Source organism: Carlito syrichta, unplaced genomic scaffold (assembly GCF_000164805.1).
Source record: "Carlito syrichta isolate Samal-C Ts95f unplaced genomic scaffold, Tarsius_syrichta-2.0.1 Scaffold305683, whole genome shotgun sequence".
In the NCBI taxonomy this organism is placed as follows: Eukaryota; Metazoa; Chordata; class Mammalia; order Primates; family Tarsiidae; genus Carlito; species Carlito syrichta.
Window position 1 is genome coordinate 336,137 of NW_007249779.1, and position 10,702 is coordinate 346,838.

At 57.3% G+C, this 10,702-nt stretch overlaps 1 protein-coding gene across 1 annotated transcript in view; it reads left to right on the forward strand.

Annotated features, from left to right (window-relative positions):
• The window catches only part of NATD1 (N-acetyltransferase domain containing 1), a 29,921-nt gene extending 20,985 nt beyond the window's left edge, over nucleotides 1–8,936 (forward strand). The window contains exons 2-3 of the mRNA XM_021714585.1: nucleotides 7,989–8,107; nucleotides 8,820–8,936. Coding sequence (XP_021570260.1) covers nucleotides 7,989–8,107; nucleotides 8,820–8,936 — 236 coding nt within the window. The remainder of the gene's footprint in view (nucleotides 1–7,988; nucleotides 8,108–8,819) is intronic.
• The last annotated feature ends 1,766 nt before the right edge of the window (nucleotides 8,937–10,702 follow it).

The following is a 10,702-nucleotide window of genomic DNA, read 5'->3' on the forward strand; positions in this document are numbered from 1 at the left end:
GAGCCGGAGCCGGGCAGCGCGTTCCCCCGCCCCAGCCACGGGAGACCCACACCGGCTCAGGCTGCATCCCGAGATCCTGGGGAGCCGGCCAGCCGTGACTGCCCTCTCCCCCGGTGCTCCGCGGCTTCTTGCTGTCACCGGGAACCTGGGCTTTTCTACCCCTGGGAGGTTGGGCCTGGGCTGACAGCGAAGGGGACTGTGTTCCCATGGAGGGGCGAGGTGAATGGGTATTGCTATCAGACCCCAGCAGCTCTGAGATCGGCCAGTTCACCTCATCTCTGAGTGCCTCAGTTTCTCCATCTCTACGGTGGGAGTTAACACCAGTGCACACCTCACCGAAAGGCTGTCGCAAAGTAAAGGAATTGGACAGGTGCTGAGGCGCACAGTAAGTGCCCGAAAACACGGGTTGTTTAAAACCATAAAGCAAGAGCAAGGCCTCCTTTGCTGCAGAGAATTTTTTATTAGTTCACATCCCCTCCTCTGAGGAGGTCTGAGGGTTAGGAGCTAGAATTGCAAATCCAAGGACCACGAGCTCCCTGTCTCCCACCCCCTCCCGGCTCAGCCCCTATGGGAATGTCCAGGCTGGGTGGGCATTTCCAGCCCATTTTCCAGAAAGAAAGGTGGAGGCCCAGGAAAGGGAGAGGCTTGCCAGAGATCAGACTGTGAGTTGGGTCAGAGCTAGAATGGCATCCTGGCCTGGTCTGAATCCCTGATGGGGCTGCACTTGACTGCAGCCAGGAGGGGCACCCGCCATATGTTGCTTAGACCCCCTTTGAACAGTGCTAGGTGTCAAGCCAGGCCCCCATCACATCCAGGCCTTGTGGAGGGGACTGTCACAAGCTGGAGACATTGTCACAAGCTGGAGACATTGTCACAAGCTGGAGACCACCCCACGTTACAGATGAGTAAACTAAGGCTAGGACCTCATCTGAAGGATGTGATTGCCCAGTATCACTCATAACTCCAACCTGGGCCCGACTGTCCCTACAAGCCCTTCCCAGTTGAAGTAAGTTCTGCTGCTGCTGTGCCAGTGGTGGCCCAGTTGGCCGTGACATTCAGGGCCCTGGCTGCTTTTGAGGGTGAGGCCTTGTTGCTTTTCAAATCCTCTTTTCTGAGGTTCCAGAGAGTCTTCTGGTTCCCTTGAGGGCTCAGGAAACTCATTAGACTCAGAGAGAGAGAAAAAGAAAAAGGAAACGCTTGGTTTGTTTTTTCCCCTTCTCTTCCAAATGGGTAGAATCAAAGGGCAACCCTCCAGAACTGGCCGTGGGCAGGGCCCAGACATGCCCAGCCATGTTCTGGAACCTACTGCCCAGATGCTCCTCTCCCCCCACCCCCACCAGCCAAGCCCAGGGTAGCGGGGATAGGGGAGCCAAGGGGAGAAGATGGATGCCAGAACCGCCCCAGGGAAGGGGCTGCACAGCACGGCCTGCTCTGGAGCTCCCAGGCCACACTGGGTCTGGCTGTGAATCTGGGGGCCAGAGAGGGATTATCTGTGTCTGGGCAGGCCTGCCTGAGGTGAGGATCCCCTCTCCAGCATGTCCTGACCTGTAAGGCAGGCCTGGAGGCTAGTGCCACTGTGTCCACTGAGAGGTGTGAACACTGAAGCTGAGCGGTCAAGTAGCCCCAGGCTCCTGGTACAGGCACATATCAGGGCTCTTGTTCCCTGGCTCCTGTGTAGTTTTGTCCCCAGGCCATCCCATGGCAGAGCTGGGCTGATTGTCTTCCTGCAGGCTCTGCTTCTGAGTGCAGGAAGGGTGGACAGCTGCATTTATTAAGCACCTGTGTTCTCGGAGGCCCTGTGCACAGGAGTCACTTTTACCTCAGTCACGCTGGGAAGGGAGAGGAGAAGCTGCTCTTCCCACTTATGGATGAGGAGATTTAGGCATGGGGAAGTGAAATGATTGCCCAAGACCTTGAACCCAGAGGTAGAAGAGCTGGAATTCATTCCACGGTTACTTATTGAGCACCTGCTGTGTGCCAAGCACTCTTCTAGGTGCTGGGATCTCATAGGACTGACAATCTAGAGGGGGCGATGGACAAGGTTTACAAGCATCTGAGAAAACCAGGGCTCTGGTGATAGATAAAGCAGAGTGGAGGGGAGGGTGTGTCAGGGCAGGGCTGCTGTTTAGGGTCAGGTGTTCAGGAAGGAGCTTCTCTGAAATGGAGCTACAGCAGGGAAGAGAGTTCCAAGTGGAGGGAACGGCAAGAGCAAAGGCCCTGGGTTGCCTGGTGTGTGTAGGATGAGGTCAGAATGTCATGGGAGGCAGGCGGTGCAGGGCCTGGAAGCCATAGTAAGGGTTTGGCTTTGACTCTGAGTGAGGTGGGCACGCACGAGAGTCCCAGGCAGAGGACAGATGAGATAACCCAGGCTCTCTCTGGCTGCTCTGAGGGGCGCAAACTGTACAGGCCAGTACAGAGCAGGGAAGTGGCTACTGCACTAGTCCAGGCAGTATGAGCAGGTGTGGGGAGAAACATCCAGGTCCTAGACATATGTGGAAGGAAGTGTGGATAGGACTTGCTGAAGTTGGATGTGAGAGAATGCTCAAGCTCAGGCTCATCTGACCTTAAATCCAGGTTCTAAATTATGAGCGAGCTTGTCATCGTTTTATAGGTGGGGAAACCGAGGCACACAACCAGCAGGCGGCTAAGCCAGAATCAAGCCCCCAGCCTTTGAAGGCAGTCATTGGAAGACTGGAGGAAGCTGGAAAAAACCCCTGTCCCCCACACGGCCTCTTCCTTGGCCTCTCCTCTCTCCTGCACAGTCGGGGTTGAGTGTCCTACTCGTTGCCAGGGAAAGGGTTACTTGGGAGTCCCAGAATCTTGGAACTTTCTGTATCTTCCCCAACCCCCTTTTTACAGACAGGAAGACTGAGGCCCCAGAGTTAGCAGCTGCCTCTGGCTTCCCTCAGCACTCCTGGAAGCAGCAGGGCTGAGAGGTCAGATCACAGCCCTGAAATGAGACCCCTGGCTATATCTGGCTGAGCTAGATGAGGGTCCTGTTGGGGAGCGGGAACCCCTTTTGAGTTCCTCCAGGCTCACAGCCTCCTCTGCCTGTCTTGCCTCTGAACCACCCACATGTTGCCCCTCTCCAAATCTAGCTCTGCCCGTGGAGGCACCCAGAAAAGCCAGCCAGGGACTTCTGGGGCCTGCTTGGCTCCCAGGGACCTGGGTTCTGGTTTTACCTCTGCCTCAGTATCCTCATCTGGACAGTGGGCATTTTGATCCACCAGCCCTCTCTCAGGGTTGGTGGGGACAGAGAGAGTAGAGAAGGTGGAGTCACCACCTTTTGCTTTGTGGAGGCGCCCAGAAGCCCTCTTCCTCTTGCCCACCAGCAGGCTTGTGTCTTTCTCTGTGACCCTTCCCCCGACAACTTCTAGGGCCCTTTGGTCCTGAGGCTGAGGAAGGGCAGAGGTCATGGGGTCGAGAGACCCAGCAAAGGGTCCCCCATGAGCAAAATAGCTTTGACTCTTCTCAAAACAAGTCCCAGTCCACGACCTCGAGGGGATCCTCAGGGCCAGGAGGGAGGAGGGCAGTAGCGATTGTCCCACTTGGACTACCTGCCCCAAGATCCCCTGGCAGAGTTGAGACTCAAGCCCCGGGCTCTGCCCTACCCCGGCTTGTTCCTGCAGCTCCAGGGTGATGAGTACTGCCTCCTTGTGCTAGTCTGAGGTTTGGGGCTCTCAGGCAGCTCCTAGAGCCTCTCCCAGATAAGAGCCTGGGCCCCGGACCAGACCAGGAGGATGTGCTCATGTCGCCAGGAGCCGAGATAGTGGTATCCACAGCCCAGCTGCTCAGCCACTGATGCAGTGGCTGTGGTGCCCAGAGGTGAGGGCATGGCTGATAGTGCTGTCCTGGTGTCCTGCTGTCATGTGAGGCTGTCAGGGGAAGCCTCTGGGAGGTGACGTTTGGGCTCCCCTGGAGTGATAAGGGGCCACCCCCGGAAGGGTCTGGGTAAAGAGGTGGCAGGCAAGGAGCAGCTGGCAAAGGCAGCTTCTGTGGCACTATGGGGAGGCCAGCAGGGTGGCCAGACTCGAGGCACTCCTTGACAGATGTGCCCGTGGGCCGGCCAGAGGGTCAGGGTCTGAGAAGAGGACAGGTAGGGAGGACCCAAGGATCCTGGCCTGAATCACAGGGACTAGGGGAGACCACCTTCTGGGGATCTCAGGCAGGTTTGGGAACAGGGCCAGGAGCTGGACCACGGGGACTGGGATTGCATTGTGGGCCATGTTGTGGGTGTGGGTACTTGTGACTGAGTGGCCTTTAAGGGCCCTCCAAGGCCGGGGTTTGGCATCCTGGTGAGACACCCCAAAGTTGCTACCTGAGAGTCCACACCTTGCTTGCCTGACACAACATGGTCTGGCATCCATTTAAACTCAGTCTTTCCCTCACACAGAGTCCCATGTCTACCCTGGTGACCCCAAACACCGTCTGTTCCCTTTTAGCCTGAAGACTCTCCTTGTGACTCAGCCCCGTCCCCAGCCAGCTTCACACACCTCTGGAACTGCCTCTCAGAGCCTCGGTTTCCCTGCCTGTGGATGGGCTGTGAGAATTGGACCTGTTTAGTAGGATGGTCGTGAGGGTTGCTCTACGGAGCGGGGGGAGCCCGGCCCGCCCCACAGGGGCCTTGCATGGGGAGCCAGGCCCCAAAGGCACGAGGACCTGGCTCTGGGAAGGCTGGCATGCTGGTCATGCCGCTCACCTGCAGGTCTCCTTGAGGCCCCAGTGTGTGTCTGGTAGAGAGAGGACAGCTGTTATTTGTTGGACAAATATTTATTGGGTTTCTACCTAGGATGGGTCAAGGATACAGTGGTAACTGAGCCCATGTGACTATCGGGGGCTGACAGGAAGCAGAGAATTTCTGAGGTATCCCAGGATCAAGTCCATCCATGGCCCAATGGCAACTCCAGGAATATTGGCTGGACGAACAAACAGAGGAGCACTACCAAACTTGCAAGGACTCCATGCCCCCACCGCCTCCCTACTCTGCAGAGACTGTGCTGGAGCAAAAGCTAAGGTCTTTGCAGTGGCCTTAAAAGCCCTGTGTGGTCTGACCCCAGGACCCCCCAACTTGGCTTTCTAACTGTCCTCTCCAGCTCATTTGGCCCCCTTACTGTTCCTTGAACATCCTACCCCAGGGCCTTTGCTCGTGCTGTTCCTGCCACCTGGATGGCTCATCTTCTACATCTCCTATGGGGTCCCTCACTCCTTTAGGTCTTTGCTCGAGAGAGGCTTCCCCTGTTCTCTCTCTCTACAAGGGCAGCCCTTCCCCTCCCTACCCCTTCTTGCTGTTCTGTCCTCCTTAGCAAGCATCAGCTGGTCTGTATGGTATGTCTGATGTGACTTATTGTCTGTCTCCCCAACTAGAGTAGACCTCCGTGAGGGAGGGTTTTGTCAGTTGTGTTCACTGCTGCCTGCCCTCCCCCAGAACTCTGCCTGGACAGCATAGGCCCTCAAGAGCTGGGGCAATTAAATGGTCAGGGCAGGCGGGCAGCTCCCTTGATGACCAGGTCAGTCCCAAAATAGCCTCCCGATCTCTGCCTGCCTGCCCTGGCTGAGCTGAATTAACCCCAACAGGTGTGGGGCTGAGAACTGAGTCCCATGCTGTGCAGGCAGTGGTGGAGGCCACGGGCTGCCTCCGCCAGGGCAGCCCACGACAAGGAGGAGACACCAGGCCCGGGAGCCTGGAAGTGTTGCAAGAGGTGGGGCTGAGGTCCCCCTCAGCTGGACCTGGCAGAACAGGGGAAAGGCATCCAGGCAGAGGGAGTTGCCTAGGGGAAGGCCTGGAGCAGGAAGTCGTGGGCCTGTCTGGTGGAGCAGAAAGAATGGGCGTGGCCCAGGACCTACAGGCCTGGGCTCCGGCTTCGCCTCGGCCTGCTATGCGACTTGGATCTACGGGTCCGGGTCCTCATCTGGAAATGGGGAGATGAATTGTGGCCTCTTTCCTGGAGCTTTGGAGAGGATTGAGGTCTCCTAACTGGGTTTGGACTCAGTTCCAGTGTCTGATTCGCCAGGTGGCCCTGGACTGTCATTTGATCTGCTGGCCTGTCAGTTTTCCCCTGGTGACACCTGGTACAGACTAGAAGCCCCAGTAGCATTTAGGAGCAAATTCTCTGGGGCTTTAAAGTTCAAACACATGAAATACGACATTCTTTTAAAAAGTAGGAAAGACACGTGGCACTGACATGCTTTTCTCAAGGCCAGTGAGTTGGGTCTTCCCACCTCTGGGCCTTTGCACTGACGAAGTCCCACCCGTCCTTCCCTGAACTTCCCCCAGTTGCTTCCTGTTCACTGCTCTTCTCTCAGCTCAGAGCTTTTCTGCTTGGAGGGGCCTCCCTGGCCGCCCCTGGTTTCGTGGCCCTGACCTTCCTGCACCTGCAGCTCTCTGAAATTAGTAACCTTGGAGTTGTCCTGGGCTCTTCCTTCCCTCATTGACCATATCCGAGCCCTCTGCAAATCCTGGTGGCTACACCTTAACAATCCCGGAGAGTCTGCCCCCCCATCGCACCCCACACCCTGGTCTGTACCCCATCTTCACTCAGTGGGCTCTCTGCTCTCACCCCCAGTCTGTTCTCCTCACAGCAGCCAGCAGGATCCTGTAGTTATGAGTCACATCCCGTTCCCTTGCCTAGGACCCTCCTGCAGTGCCCAGCTCACAATGGCTTAGGAGGTTCTGCAGGGCCTCCCTCCCCGCCGCCTCATCCCCTCCCTGCTCTTCTCTCTCTCTCCCTCCCCCTCCTCCACTGCATTCCAGCCACCCAGCCTCTTCCTCACTGTCTTTCATGCAGGCCCACTCCTACCTCAGAGCTTTCGCGCTAACTATTCCCTCTGCCTAAAACACTGTTCCCCCAGGCAGCATGGACTGACTGACTGATGCCCTCCCCTCCCTCTTGTCTCTATCGACCACCCAGCACTCCCCATCCCCTGACATGCTACACATTCACTTGCTTTTCATTTTAAGTATCTTTCTTCCCTTTTCATCAGTTTCGTGAGGGCAGGACTCCTTGTCTAGCTTGTTTATTTCTGTGTTCCCAGCACCTGAAACAGTGCCTGGGGTCAATAAACATTGGATGGATAGGTGAATGGATAGATGGATGGGTGGGTGGGTGGATGGATGGACGGACTGACAGATGGGTGGATGGATGGATGGATGGACGGACGGACGGACGGACTGACAGGTGGATGAGTAGATGAGCGGGTGGATTGGTGAATGGATGAGTGGACAGGTAAATGGCTCGTGATTGGATAAAGGAATGGACGGATGGGTAGGGACAGACACAGATGGGTCACTTTAATAATACTGTGGTTGGAAGAATTTTAGTTAGTTGTCCAGTGGGAGTTTGGGGTGGGCTGGCAGCCCCAGTTCCTGCAGGCCTTGGGGTGGATGGTGAAGACCTGTTTGTTCCTGCCTCCTGTGTCCAGTGTCAATTTCTCATGGACTGTGGCGCCACATCTTCCATGCTGTGTCTCTGCAGGGCCCCGCAGGTGGTCCTGATGCATCTTGTGGCGCTGCCTCTCTCATCTCTTCGTGCTCTGTTGAGTAACTGATTTGCCAAGCCCTACTCTGTCCTGTGCTGAGCCCTGGGATCCCTAGACCCTGGGACAAGGGAAGGTGTGGATGCAGAGAGCAGGGCTCTGGAAGGACCAGGGCCCTGGGATGCTGGGACTGATGACAGTAACAAAGGCTCCCATGGGGCCTGTGTTCTAGGTACTGCTCTGGGTATTTCACAGAAGGTACCGCACTTAATCCTCCATACAACCCTGTGAAGAGCATTTTATTCTACCCCTACTTTGCGGATGAGGAAACTGAGGCACAGAGAGATTATTCAGGATTCAACTCCAGCAGTTGAATGGCTCCAAATGCCTGTCCTTTCATCCCCGGCCTCTGGGCCTGGGTCCGCTGAGCCCCTGTGGGACCCTGGGCTAGGGTTGGCCGAGCCCCCGGGACCCCGGAGTCTCCACGGGCTCACCTGCCTCCACAACCCCCGCAGGATGTCATGACCAGGCTGTCCTGCTGTATGAGTATGTGGGCAAGCGGATTGTGGACCTGCAGCACACGGAGGTCCCTGATGCCTACCGCGGGCGCGGCATCGCCAAGCACCTCGCAAAGGTAGGGTGGGCGGTAGATGGGAGCGTGGGAGCTGCCACCCTCTCACTCAGAAAAGACAAGATGGTGGCACAGGCATGGCTAAGCCTCCAGTGTCCTCACACACCTGTCTGTTGGCTTCACAACAAGATTGCTTCTGTCCTAGGGCCCCAGTGCCTGGCGGGTAATAGGTGCTCATAAATTCTTGGGGAACAGACAAGTGACGTTCAGCAGCCCCATTCTCATCTCCACCCCTTTATCTCAAAGCACCTCAAACTGCCTGATGGCGGGTTTGGGCTTAATGAGGGCAATTACAGCTGGGGCAAAGAATGGCCTTCAGTTCCCCTGAGGGCTGCCCCTGGGACTTAGCTGGGCCTCAGCCGGTTCCCCCCACCGCCCTGCCCCGCCCCTGCCCCTGCTCCTGACTGGGAGGGTTGGGCTTGCAGGGCCTCCTCTGCCTTCCCTTCAGTGCTGCTGGGGGTAGTGGGATTTGGACCTTCCCGGGGAGAAGTGGTATGTCTCTTTTGTAAAGGACCAGTCTGTGCACTGGTCTGTGGGGCTTCTTCTAGGTTACTAAGGATGAAACTCCGGGAGTTACTGCCCTGGGCAAAGTGGGAGGGCAGCCAGGAAAACTGAGGCTGTGGAGGGAGGAGGCTACCTTTTCGGGTTGGGCCTCTGTGATCTTGGGCGTCAGCTGGGAGGGCCTGACTGTCCTTCTCTCTGCCCCAACTCCCAGGCTGCGCTGGACTTCGTGGTGGAGGAGGATCTGAAGGCGCATCTCACGTGCTGGTATATCCAGAAGTACGTCAAGGAGAACCCCCTGCCGCAGTACCTGGAGCGCCTGCAGCCGTAACCCCGGCCGGCGGGCGGGAGCGCTCCTTGCCAGACCCTTCCACCTGGCCCTCGCCCGGCCCCTGCGTGCTCTCAGGAACCTAGTCCCACTGTGGACAGACTCAGAGTTATTTTTGTAAGGACGCCCATCTGTGACCTAAGTCCAGACCCCTGGAGGCAGCTGGCTCAGGATGGGCAGTGACCCAGAGACCAAGACCAAGGGAAGGCTCCTATTCTAGCCTGTCCTATTCACAACAGCTCCTATTCTACAGAGACCAGCTGGCCTCCCGGAAGGCCTGCTGGAGGCAGCACACAGGGCCAGTCTGGGTCCCACCTGCCATGCTCTGCTTGGTGATCAGCAGGAGGGCTGATGTGGGATCTCTGCCGCCACTTCTCCTGGGTCTGTGTCCCTTCTGCAAATGAGGAGGGTGTTCCTGGAGCCAAGAAGAGCAATAAGAAGCCTTGTGTGCCAACTTCTGAGGGTGGTAGCACCACACCTCACCTGCCACCAGCACCACCCCCTTCTCTTTCTCAGACTTCTGTGCCTGGTGCAGGCGGAGGGGCTGGCCCTCCCTGATGTGAGAGACAAGGAGAGCGGCGAACTGAGTGACAGCCCAGCCCAGGCTCTTCTGTGCACATACACACATGTGAACACACACATGAACACACGTGCAGGATGTGGCATGTTGGCAGGCTGGTGGTGGGATGCGGTAGGTGTTTTCCTCTCCTTGGTCCCTCGTCTTTTGTTGGTTTCTTGTGCTGCAGCTGTGCAGTAATCCGAGGCCCTGTCCCTGGTGGGCTGCTCTCCCCTGTGCCCATGTGTGCCAGGAGGGAGCCCCAAGGCCACCTGAGCAGCTGCAGGCCCCACCCCTGCTGGCCTCTTTGCAGCCACCACCCAGGCTGTCTCCAAAAGGATGAGAGGACGTCTTGGAGCTGAGGGTGGAAGGGAGGCCACCTGTTCTCCAAAAACCGCCCTCACTACCAAGAGGAAGAAACCTTACAGCCGGAGGGATTTCCTGTGCTGCCCCCAGACATCAGTGTCCTCTTTCTGTGGCAGGCAGGAGCCAGGACGGCCTGTTGCCTGTCACAGTTCCCAGGGCTGCCCCCCAGGCCAACCTTCTGGTTACTGCGTGGGAGGCACACTGAGTACACTTTGGTTCTGTGGGACCAGGCTTTCTGGGACCTTGTGGCTTCCTTTCAGGGCTGTTTCAGAGTTGGGTTCTCTCTATGCTTGTTCTAACAAGGGTCAGATTCCTTCCTGCTCCTCTGTGGAGCTGGGGGATAACCCAAGAGTCAGGGGCTCTTTGGGGCTGAGACATTAGTCAACATCTCATCCCTTGGGGGATGTGTCTCCTCTGGGGTGTCTGGGCTGGACTCTGGGTGGGTACAGGGGGAGGCTGATGGGACCACGCCTGCCTTCCTCTTCCAGTGCAGGGCTCAGGGAGGTAGGTGCTGGGACACTAGTTGCTGTAGTGATTCCTCCCTTTGTCTGACTCCACACAGCAGGTGCTGGACTGGCCTGTGGTTGCGTTTTCCACTCACCTCGCTGCCCCCCCGTCTTGGCACCAAGACCCTTCTCCTCTCCTTCCCAGGCCCATCCCAGCCATCTGTGCACAGAGGCCTTTCCCCTACCCCAGCTGCAGGTCCCTAGAGATCTGCCCATAGGGGGAACCTCAGAGCCCCCCCCCCCACTGTGAGTTGTGGCATGGGCCAGCAGGGGTCACCTTCCTAAGCACCCCCTCCCCACATTCTACCCCTTGCCCTGAGCCAGATACTTCTGCTCTGGCC